Genomic DNA, 12,575 nt, shown 5'->3' with positions numbered 1-12,575 from the left:
TTATACAAAGCTCTTTAAGGTTTAGAAGCAAAGACAAAACAATTTCCTCGCTGTGGCTGCAGGACATTCTGCCCCAATTCTAAAACTGCCTTTGCGCCTGCTGTCCCAGTCTGACGTGTTATCCAGTGCTTATCCTTCTGTGTAGGAACCCCTTCTATGCGCTGAGGCCTCCCTTTTAGAGGATCTACCACCAGGATCTCTTTTCTGAACAGCACAGTGCCCAGCACATAGCTAAGGGCTCAATAAATGTTTGTTCAAAGAATGAGCAAATAAACGAACTTCTATTTCAATTGTGGTCAAAGACGCTACATTTAATCTCATTGCTACTGGTTCAGGATGGTTGGTGTTATGTCCCTAACCAAAGCGTGACTTGATTTGCGATAGGCCCATCAATACCTTTAGGGCATCTGTCATTATTCCCAGCATTTCTAAGTACTCTATCAGGAGTATTAATACTCATCTCTCCATGTGTTTGGAATCAATCACAGCCTTCACCATGTGCGTGTGTTTTTTAATGGACCATTCACATGAGCATAAATATAACAAGTGTGACTCTATCCTAAAAACGCTGCTGCTGGTAGCAATAACAGCAGCTAACATTTACTGAAGGTTACTATACGTCAGGGACTGTGCTTAGTGCTTCACAGGCATACTCTAATTTATTAATGAGATTGTTGCTTATTAATGGTAATTCATTATTCATTATAACCCTGTTAAGAAGTTGTGTATATTTTACAGACCTTCATTTATACGTCCAGTGTTTGGGACTCAGGATGCTTTTCCCACAGACATGTTATAGTTAGGTTCCCAGGCCACCCCAATATCTAAGTTACGGACTAGGGTGGCGGTGACTTGTTTGGTTTTACAGTTGTGTCTGTTTTATATTGGGGCACATATCCTTAGGGTGGAAAATAAAGTCGAAGTTGTGGTTCTCCTCTTTTGCTCCCCTAAGTGTCACGCATTTCAGAATCAAATGTCTAAGGACGTGAAACCTAACTCAGACCTCAGGCGGTGAGGACACGAACGAGGGCCTTCCCAACTCCTCGGACAGGGCGCAGCACCAGAAGCCGGCCTGCGGGTTCCGGGAAGCAGCTGGCGGTGGGGGGCGTGGGGGGTGGACGGCCGGTCAGGGCCCCCGGGCGGAGAACGGGCTGCAGGTCCGGCCCCGTGCGCTGGCCCCGATGACGCACACGCAGGGCCCGGCGCGGAGCCCAGGGAAAGCCGGAGGACGCCCCGCGGCAGCGACCGCAGCCGAGGTGGGAAGCCCAGGTGGGGCCGCCACCTCAAAAGCAGCAAATTACGGTGTGTTTGTGAGGAGGCTCTCCCCCTGCCCTCATGAAGCCCACCTAAAAGCCACGTCACTGTCCACACTCACCCAGCCCCGAGGGATGGGAAGCCAGAGGCTCGGACGCCCACAAAGACAGTCCGCGAAGACCGCCCTTCTTCACAAGATTCCTCCCTGGGATCCAACACCAGACCCACCTACATGGCTTGAAGCCCAGGCAGTGTACTTTCATCTCGGCTGGGGCACGATTAAGCCCTGAGGCAGATCCAATGGGGCAGATAAAGGCCCAGCCTGTCCAGTTTCCCTGCATGACCTCAGAAGCACACCAGGCAGAGCAGCTCCACCGTCTCCAGGGAAGGGAAAGCAGGTTCGTACAGAAAATGATAGCTATTCAAAAATATCTGTGTTTCTTCCAGGCTAGCAGAAACCCAAACTCCTAATTACATTAATCCAGTCACCTTCAAGTTAAAACACACACACACACACACACACACACACACACACACACCATTTTAACTATGAAGACTTTTTTCTTAAGCTCTAAAAAATAAGTGCCACTTGACATTTTCTGGAGACTGGACAATCTTAAAAGTCTCCTAACAACTCAAAAATTCTAACATTTTATTCCTTCAACCAGTACAGATGCCAGCTTTTGTCAATTAAGACCTGCTATCATCACTCATACTGGGTCTCAAACACTCTTCCAACATGCAAGATTCTGTAAATGAGTGCTTTATCAGGCCTCACATGTTATCAAGCTAGGAGGTTATGTGGCGCTCACAGTGTGATATTAACTTATGTTTGGTACTGCTTACTGATTCGCATGTGCTACTTCTGACTCTGCATAGTCTGAAATTCCTTTTAACTACAAACAGTGTGTTATCTTCCTCTGTAGTAACATCATAAGACTACTATTTCCAAAAATTTTTCAAACTATATTAGGACACATACATGATCACCACAACCATGAGAAGGGGTGAGAACCCTCAACCCCACCTTACAGGCACAGAAACAGACTCAAGAGAAACTGATACATACACACACACACAGTTAATGGTATGTATGCCCAATACCAGTTCTTTGGGCTGTACATGTGGTGTTTTGAAATTCCCTTTGCCATGCACAGTGCTCAACATGTAAAAGTTGCACTGTAATTATTTGTGGCTAAGAAATATTTTGCAGTTCATGAAGTCTGCCTTGTTAAATACAGCAGCCCCTGGGCTAGTTAACAGGAGGCAGTCACGGACTCGGAGCAGCCAGGAGGTAGCTGTCGGCTGGGAGGTGGGGGAAGCAGAGACTTACTCAGTCATCAGATGTTTTGCTGTATAAACCTGTGCAATAAAACTATATTCCTTCTCCTTCCCAATTTTCCTTCACCTCCTCTTTGCCTTTTAAAGGTTCTTCTTATGTTGAATGTACACTTAATATAGAATCAGGGAAAATAGTCCATTTCAATCAAGGGCCCAACAAGTACTTTGATGGCATATAAATAAAGTTATAGGCGTGAAAGAACACGAAGAAGACAATTAAAATGACTACACCATTAGTCCAGAATTGTTTAGGAACTTAGGGTCACTGATATCAAATGTAAACCACATAGATAGCCGAATTCTTTCTGAGTTGTGGAAAAGAACAGAGGTAAAAAAATGCAAAGGGCTTGGGTTCAAACCTTGGTTTCCTCTCTTGAGGACCCAGGGTGTAGGCAGGTCCTGAGGATGTCTCTCTGGGCCCAGTGCTAAGAACAGTCACTTTTTTCGTCCTTGTCTTACAAACATCATCTTATGTCTTTGACTGTCTCTCTCTCTGTATACAGGCCATTAGGAAACTTAAGAGTAAAACATTCTTCCCATGTATAAGCACAATGAATAAAATCTTAAGAGCCTGACTCCTGACTTCATCTTTCCTCACTCTTATTTCCTTTCCCCAACTCATACATTCACTGAAAAAGAAAAATCTTATTTTACTAAATGTCTATTTGTGAGCATTTCAAACTCACTGGGGAGAGATTAAGTATAAATAAATGAGTATCCTTAGGAACTGACAAGTGGCTAACTGAATATTGTGAGAGTGTTTACTATGTATGGACTCTGCCTGAAACCCTTATCACATCTCAACTCACTTAATACTCACATAAGAGCCCCCCAGGCAGGAAAGCCCCCTGACATCCACAGCCTTGCTGAGCTCCAGAGTGGTGCTCCATACTGCTCTGATCATGCCACTGCATTAGCAGAAAATTTTGAGACTACACCCCAAACACATGGATATATAAATTATGTACATGTACTATTCTCACTGATTATAATGTACACCACACACAATGAAAAAAAAAAAAGGAAGTTGAAATTTTCTCCAAGCACACTGTCACTGTCTTGCGTTCTCTATTTTCAAAGCCAGGGCTCTAAGAAGAAAACCCTTTGTACTTCCTTGGACTGTGGAGAAAATCAGATACAAGGGCCTATGTGAAGGGCCTCATGTGTCATCAGTACTCAAGAATGTTCTCCTCCCCACTCAACTGAAGAGAAATCAAGTAGTACTAAAAAAATGTTTTTTAAACTTCTATATTCAGCTTAAAGGTTGACAGGAAGAGTTTAAAAGTTAAAACACTGGACCAGTGAATTAAAGATCAAACAAGAAAGAAACACAGTGGTTGCATATAAAAGTGAGAGAAGGGAAGGAGTGAATAAAAAAGAAAAATGCAGCTGCTGCAGAGACCACCTGCTTTGACCTGACCAAATAAAGGTCACTAACAACTTTCGAAAGGGAAAGCAAAGAACCAACAAGGGGGCAGAGATCTAAGAGACACGTCAAGGAAGTGACCTGTGAACACCCCAGTCCTCTCAACCCCCGCAAAGTTTTGCTCCGCTCCACACCGCAGGTGGCCGGGCGTCCACAACGCTTTTAGGGTCTCCCGAGCGACAAAGGGAAATGGCACCGGTGAAATCAGCCTGCGTGAAACCTTCTGACCACAAACGCCAGACTGTGCTTCGCCCTGTGCCCCACCCACAGACTGAGAAACCACACAGGGAATGAGTCGGAGGCTCACCTGCAAGGACTGCTCTTTCACTCCCTCCGCAGAGCAAGGGAAGGGCTCGAGCGAAGGCACTTGAGCTAACTCCCCTTCCCTGCAAGGCCACAGGAAGGGCGGCCCGAGTTACCTTTGGCTCCAGGGAACTTTCTGGCTTCTTCTGCAACTAGTCATGAACAGCAGTGTGGCTCCTCTGGCCAGCCCTGTGTAAGGCGCTGCAGAGCCCCACTCCCTTTCTGGCCTTGCCCTGTGTTTGGCTTGTGACAGACAGATCTCTGTACTAAATCTCTAGCTCAGTGCTCGCTGCATTGCGCAAGGTGTGCTCTGCTATGACATGCAGCAAGGCCAGGGACCTGAGCCACACATTCAGAGCAGCATTCTTCAGGCTTTTGACTGTGGAAACACCTAAAGGATCAGCTGGAGCTGGGCAGTGGGGGAGGGAGGCCAGACCTGCCTTGCTCAGCCACGCGGCCCAAATTCAGTCTGACACAGAAGGTACTGGTCTCCAAAGAATTTAAACATAACTTTTTCTAGTGACAGCACACGGCACAGTGTTTAAAGCTTCACATAACCTGTACACTCAAGGCGTAGACAGGGGAGCTTCTTACATAGTCCAAAACACTCCCCAAAGTTCTGGAATCTTTCATAGAAGAGCACAAGGCACTATGAGTGGTTGGTATTATTATGCACTTATAACATATATACATCTTCCATCAGAGATGTCAACCACTGCACTGTGTTTTAAACCCTTTCCAGCAATTCACAATTTGCCCAGACCCTCCAGAGCAGGGGTCCCCAACCTTCAGGCTGCAGACCAGTCCAAGTCTGGTCCCAGGACTCTTAGGAACCAGGCCAGGAGGGAAGCTTGCCTGAGCTCTGCCTCCTGACCCCCCCACCTGAGCTCTGCCTCATGAACCCCGCCCCCACCTCTGTGCAAGGAAAAACCGGTCTGGTCCCTGGTGCCAAAAAGGTTGGGGACCGCTGCTCCAGGGGACAACAGGCCATTCTTTGGTCTTGCAGGTGGACAGGTTTTGAAATAGATACTGTGCCTTATCTTTATTGTCTCTTATTCTGGGACTGGACAAACTTGCTCTTGGTACACAGTAGGTGCCAATAAATTCTTGCTACTCTGACAGAACAACCAATCCAAATAAAAGTACAGCAGGCACTTTGCTGACACAAATCATCAACCAAGGATTTCTTTCTCACAGGAAATGCATTACAGAATTATATATGTAAAGGCAAATTTTCCTCCTTCACCTGAGAAATTTTTAAAAAATGAAAGTGTCTATAATTAAGGATGATTTCTTAAATTGCAGGCAATGTAGTAAAATGAATATTAACACTGATTTGAAATAGTAAATAGTTATTACCAAATCAGCTCCAAAGCATTTCAATTTAGCAGCAAGCGGGCAATACAGGCGGCAACAAAGCAGCATTAGCATAAAATCAAAAGAGCAGGATTTACCATTTAAAAATGAAAACACAGTACAATTAATTCCTCTTTGCAGGCCTCTCTCTGCATGTGCTCATCTCCCCTGGGACACGAAGTCCAGAAATAAAAGGTTTAAAGCTATCTCTGGAATCTCTCTCATTTTACAAGCTTTGGAGGGCACATGAGAGAGACAGGAAGATAAAAGCCCACAATAACTTTATTTTTTAACTATCCTGAGCAAAAAGACAAATATTATCCAACTGTAGTAAGTATCAGCAGGATAATAATTCAAGTCTCCACTATTTCATTTTAAGGCACTTTCTCAGGAGAAACATTTCTGGGAAGGTATTCCCCTGCCTAAATTTATACCTGCCTCCCATCTTCCATGTGAGAAGGACAAAAGCAAATAAACGGAAGCCCCCTCCCCTCACAAAAAGGGAACAGGCAGCAGGAAGAACCCAAGTTCTCGCTCTACCCTTTTCGGATTCTGAACACTTAATCAGCCTGAAAGCTGCCTGGCCTGGTGGAGGCAGTGGCTCAGGTGTTGGGGAGTCTGGCAGGCGAACACACCTGCTCTGTGCAGGGGACACGCCCAGTGGGGGAGACAGGGCCGCCGGCTCATGGAATCCCTTCCCTTCACTTCGGGGAGCTGCGCTAACACCCACTCTCAAAAGGACACACATCCGACACACAGCAAAAGCCATCTGGAGATTATGAGTGTCAGCAGGTATAAGCTGACAGTAGAAGAAGAAAATGGAAGGGATGACTGACTTTTAATGACCTCTCTTCAAAGCCAGAGTTTTCTAATTGCTATCTCTCAGTCCCTGTCCTGGCCACGTGTATTAATGGATAGGAAAGCTGGGTATTGTTTGTTTCTCCTCATTAAATATACATTTTCCTTCTTCCTTAATAGAGAAAAGCCCATTTCCTTGAAATAAATACACACACATACGATATGGATATAACCAAATACTAAACAATATGTTTAAATCAAAAAACCCTTCAAACCCCTTATTTTCAGTGATGCTTTTAAAAAAATCAGATTGGTTTTCACACAGATTCTTTCTTTTTTATTTTTTAAATAATTTATTTTATTTTATTTTTTCAGAGAGAGGGGAAAGGAGAAAGAGAGGGAGAGAAACATCACTGTGTGGTTGCCTCTCACTCGTGCCCCCAACTGGGGACCTGGCGTGCAACCTAGTCATGTGCCCTGACTGGGAATCGAAACAGCGACACTGGGTTCGCAGGCCGATGCTCAATCACTGAGCCACAGCAGCCAGGGCTCACACAGATTCTAATGAAAACATTTTTTCGAAGCTGGGATTAATACGATTTATAATTTCCATTTGTAACAGCTGGGAGTAAGTTATATCAAGGGAGCATCATTAAGAAAAAAATGTTTCCTCAGGCATGAAGAGAACACCTTTAAAAGCCACTTCTTTGTAAGGTTTTTTTCCCCCCCTTTTCAAAGCAAATAACTGAAAAACTAGTTTATGATGATTGGGTCCAGCTGGGTCTCACATTTAAAAGGTTTTCACACAGCAAATTAGAAAAATCAGACACTAACTTCTAGGTCATACCAATGATTTCAATACGTAATGAGTAAGGAATTTTACCTTTTTTTTTTTTTTCTTAAAAAGAAGATATTCATAGGGAATTCAGTTAATCCCATCCAGCTTAGACAGTGTTTCTACATGAGAGAATTATTACGCTCCTAAAGACATTTATGTTGGCAGAACTTGGACCTCCTGAAACAGGATCAATGGGACTCCCCCCTGTATAACACAATCAGGGTGAACTGGGGTTGGAGAGGGGGGCGGTTCTGCTAAGCTCTGGCCTCCACAGAAGAAGACTGGAAGAGGTACAATAAATTCTTCTAATGGTTATTAGCCTGCCTTTTCTCCTAATAAGCAGTTCCAAAAAAGAAAATTCTCTTCCCCTGCAATATGTCAAAACCAAATGGGAACAGAACACAGGCAGGGAACCCCATGGCAGCCCTGCACAGGCTGTCTGGGCACACGGGAACACTCTACCCCCTGGCATTGCAGGGCAAAAAGACTTCGATCAGACATAATCAGCATGACAGAAATCAGCTTAAGTAGAAGGGGAGGCCTGGGAAGATCTAAGGGTGGTTTAGCATTGTTTGAAATGTCCCCTAACTGTCCCACATTAATTGTGTTCATACTGTACATGGAACCCTGGTCAGAGCCCTACAGTACGGGGACCTATAGCTCCCCAAAGCATGTAAGGGCGTGGCAGCTGTGGGCACTTCACACAGCCCGCCCCAAAACCTGTGCCACTCCAACCTGGGCTCTGTGGGTTGAAGAATCTTAAACAACTTTAAATGGAAAATTAACTGGAAAGCCTCTCCCTCCCTTCTCCAGGCCCTAAGTAAGATGGAACATGGATCTGAACCACCCTGTTTTATGAACAGCTGCCAGGCCTTCCCAAACAGAAGGCCAAGGTATCTCACTTTCATCCCTGCCCACTAGGATCGCTGTGTTTCTGAATATTTTATTCTGTTCCATATTCAAGGCTGCCATTCCCAGGCCACACCTTGAGACAACAAACACTGTTCTTCAGGGAGAAAAAGCACACACACCACCGCCCCCCACGCCATTGCAGAACTACAACTGAGTCACAGATGCCTGGTCTCTGAAGAGGCAATGGAACCTGCACACCCTGCCCTGATTCAGGAGGAAGCTCTTTCCCGCCTCCAGCCCCACCTCTCCTGCTTCTTCAAAGAGCTGCGGCTACAGTCTGTCTGGAGAGGAAATACTTGCTTTTTTCCCCTTCTCCTCCCTACCACACCTCCAATGTGTCCCTTGGCAAAAGACTGTAATTCTGCAGGTCACGCCAGGAGAGAGAACAGAGGAACGTTGTCACCAGCACAGAGTTTTCCTCTCGGCCACCTACAGCCCTTGCTCCCTGCAGGAGATGAGCTGAAGCCTCAGGAAGCACCACCTCCAGTCTGGGGGCTTCCGTGCAAGAGGGACTTACCACTTCTCATTCCTCCCACTCTCATCTGCTATTGACTTGAGCCAAAAAATGAAGGGCAGCTTTGATGACATAAAATGTATCATTTAACTTTAAGGACAAAAAAGTTTAAAACACAGATAACATTAAAAGATTTGACAAGGCTAACTGGGACTGGGAATCCTGTATAGCTTCTTTATAAACCAACTAAGTGTTCCTTCCTTCAAAGGAACTTGAGAGTAGCAAAATTCTCTTTAAGTTTTCATTCCCAACAGCATGCTAGGAGCCCAGTGAAGAGCTGGGATAATATAGATGAGTCCCCTCTTCATAGGAGACAAAAGTAAACAGTAAAACAGGAAAGAAGTAAATTGAAGGAAAATATTGTGGTGTCATGGAGCATGTAACAAGGGAACTGATCAGTCTGGGATTGAGTGGAATTATATTAAATCAAGCACTAATTAAGAGCCTCAATATTCCTGCAGCTCAGTATTTCATGGACAACCCAGAAAACCAAACCAGCAACTTTTCTTTCATCTCTTTAAAACACTTTAAATTGCAGCACTGTATCTCAATGAGAGAGAAAAAAAAAAAAGACAGAATGAATGAATGAATGTCATTTTTTTGTTATTGAAAAGTTTCTAACTGTCAAAACAAGAAACTGGCTTGGTTGTAGTAAGAGACATGCAATGCCAATGCCTGTGCACACAATGAAAAGGAAAAGGCTGCCCCCCCCCAAAAAAAAATGTTGCACTGGCCAACTTCTTGAATGAAAAGAAAGTCTACATAGGAGACAGAATTTCAGCAGAGCTAAGAATGGTGTAAAGGAAATCATCTGGCTGTCACAGAATGAACAGCAGAGATCTAGCAATGGTGAACAGACAGAGCATGAGAACGGAAGTAACACTGGGAAAACTTAGCTGGACAAGACAACACAGCAGGTGGGGAAGCAGAGTGAGGTGAGAATGTGGAATTAGCAAAATCAGCTCCCTTGAAGCCCACTGAGAAGAATTTAAGTTTGCTACAAAAACCTCAACCCGCCATTTCTAAGAAATGTCCAGAACCAGCTCATCTATAGAGACAGAAAGTAGACTGAGGAGGGCTGGAGGTAGGTGGGGAATGACGTGTGACTGCCGACAGGCACAGGGTCTCTGGGGTGATAAAAACGTTCTGAAAGCAGATTGTGGTGATGGTAGCATAACTGAATATACCAAAAAACCATTCGATGGCTTAAATGGGTGAATATTATGCTATGTGAATTGTATCTCAATAAAGCAATTAACCCACCAAATACCATAATAAGGCTGTCTTATTATGCTGAGGGCCCCCCCAACACACAAAGCCACAGCGAGGGTGACGCCAGGACACCACCATCCAGGCCCAGAACTCTCACAGATCTTCTGTGGCAATCTCCAAACTACAAACTGGGTGAACCAGCAACCTGGCTTTTCAAATTGCACTTGAAAGAGATTGCAGGTCACTCAAGAAACAAGGAAATCAAATGTCATTCCATTTGGTGACATATTAATATGGAAGTAAGTGGGGTTCAGTCCATAATAAAATGTAAAATATCTGTCAAAGACATGAGCATACCTCAGCAAAAGGGCAGGGGCTAAACTGCAGAGCACGGATGTTAACAGCAGCACGACACTAGCGCACAGGAGGACCTGGACCATCCGTCCAGTGGTCCCACACGCCTCTTACCGGAAAGGCACCAGACTGGAGACCTGAGACACACAGGTGGCCCCGGCCTGCCTGCAGAAACGTAAACGCAGTCTGTCTGGGATTGGATGTAAAAACAAGGGCTCTTAAGTTCCCTGGATGATTCTGAAGTGCACCTGGGACTAGAAACTACTAAACTAATCCGAATGCTTAATTTTACAGAGAGGAAAGGGATGTGCAAAGAACTCGAATGTTGCTCAAGTCACTGAGCTGAGCAGTCTGAGTCAGTACAGAAACGCTGACCCTCACCTCAGGACAACCACACAAACTGTGTAGGAGTGGGGGGCAGGGGGGAGCATTCTTAGAAGAGCCTGACCTCAGAGCCGGTCAGATCCCGTTGTAAGAAACTAAAGAACAAGCACCTGGAAATATGTGGGGACATAAGTGACCTTGAGACTGCGCTGGGGAGACTTGGCAATAGGCCTGGACATCTCTGCCCTGCTGTGTCCTGGTGGGACCCAATCCCCAACAAATGCAGTTTGTTAGTGAGGAAGGCAGATTTTTATAACTTCCTAGGACAGATCTGACCAGGACACTTTTTAACCAAATGAGCCCAGTGTTATATACAAAAGAAACACCAAGGAATGTAAAAGCCGATGCTTTCTTCCCTCGGCTATGCATGGAGCCAGTGCCGTCTTCAAAGAACAGGCGGGCCACAGCAGACCGACCTTCACAGACCACGCTGACCCCGCTGAAGCAGAGCCTGGTGAACGAATGCCCTGGCTGACGTGCATTGAGCCAGTACATTACCGAGCAGTGTGCTTCTTACCTATAATTCCACTGTCCTTGCTTTCCAGGGTGGAACTAGGGCTGCTAATGGTCTCACAGGGACTTTTGTTGGCTGCAGTCTTGCTGACACAGCTATTCAAGGTGGAGCAGGGGCTATCGGTGCTAGGAGATGCGGTGCTGCTTGTTAGTGTGGAGCAAGGACTGATGCCTTGGCTCAGAGCTGTGCACTGTAAGACGAATGGAAGGAGGAGTTAGCAGGGCTCACATAGGACGCTTCTACACATTCTTTTGTTTCTGATGCTGAGGCAATAAAACGAAAAACAGGAACGTGGAAGACAGTTTTTAAAATCTCGGGAGCTTCATATCTATATGGGTCTTCCAAATATTGAAAGAGAAACATCCTGGATCTGTTCCCCTCCCTTGTGATTTTTCTGTTGTAATGGCAAGGGCAGCCTTAGAAATAACGTAGTGGAAATGCACATTTGTGAAACAGAAATAGCAAGCAGGCAGACTTCCTCTCATTTCAAGTCTGCGGCAGACAAATGGGTTCTCTGACCTCTGTACAGAAAACCTGGGAGCTCTGTTTTTGTAATGTTTCACAAGCCCTGCGACCTGATTCAATTCCAGGAGATTTATGGCCTCCGGGAGCAGGGGAAGGATACCGGTGGGCACTGCGATGTCAGTCGAGGCGTGACACCCATGCAGAGACCCCGGCAGGGGGCAGAAGCTCTGGCCCCTCATTGCTATTTGAAGGGACACACCTCCTCTCGGAAGGGGCAGACTGCGGTGCCCCAGGACAGGGAGTGCTCTCTGGCAGATGAACCGTTTGGTCTCATCTCATTCTGTCTCTCCCTCATCTCCTACTATAAATCTTTTCCTCACCCCACTGACCCTCCAAAATCTCAAGTGCTAAAAAAAGCAGCCAGACGAGAAGAATGGTGCTATAAAGGTAAAAGTAGTATCATTACTAAGGCATTCTCTCAGCCACTTTAATTCATTTAGCCACTCTTCTCAGGGTGGTGACTGGAAGGTTAATGTGGACATTTTCTTACATCCTGCACCATCCTGCATCTCCCACCTCCCCACTGCAAAAACCCACAAGCGCGTGCAATAAGTTTCAGTACACAACTGCTCAAACTCATTTGACTGAACAATGGCTTCCCCACTCGAGGAAGGGGAGAAGATGGTCACCCCTTCTTTCTTCCTCTGAGCAGGTGTGAAATGCAGTGGCTTCCCGGATATTACCATGGTTTCATTTTTTTCTTCAATGGTTATGTGTGTGGCACTTGGGATCCCTTCTCCCAGTAAAAATCCCAGCCTTGTCAACAGTTCTTGAGCTGCCGGCGAACAGCTCGGTTCATTATCGGCCTTTGCTTCTGTAACAAAGAAAGAAAACAATGAGGATG

At 45.6% G+C, this 12,575-nt stretch overlaps 1 protein-coding gene across 1 annotated transcript in view; it reads right to left on the bottom strand.

The window, feature by feature from the left end:
- TANC1 (tetratricopeptide repeat, ankyrin repeat and coiled-coil containing 1) overlaps positions 1-12,575 on the bottom strand; it is a 220,805-nt gene that overhangs the window by 63,534 nt on the left and 144,696 nt on the right. Inside the window, exons 6-7 of the mRNA XM_090280133.1 lie at positions 12,415-12,545; positions 11,210-11,396 (exon numbers count right to left, since the gene is read on the bottom strand). Of these exons, the coding sequence (XP_090136259.1) occupies positions 11,210-11,396; positions 12,415-12,545 (318 nt within the window). The remainder of the gene's footprint in view (positions 1-11,209; positions 11,397-12,414; positions 12,546-12,575) is intronic.

Source organism: Furipterus horrens, unplaced genomic scaffold (genome assembly GCF_987537825.1).
Source record: "Furipterus horrens unplaced genomic scaffold, mFurHor1.1.pri manual_scaffold_1, whole genome shotgun sequence".
NCBI classification, from domain to species: domain Eukaryota; kingdom Metazoa; phylum Chordata; class Mammalia; order Chiroptera; family Furipteridae; genus Furipterus; species Furipterus horrens.
Note: the sequence above shows the minus strand (reverse complement) of the source record. Positions and strands in the feature narration are given on the sequence as shown.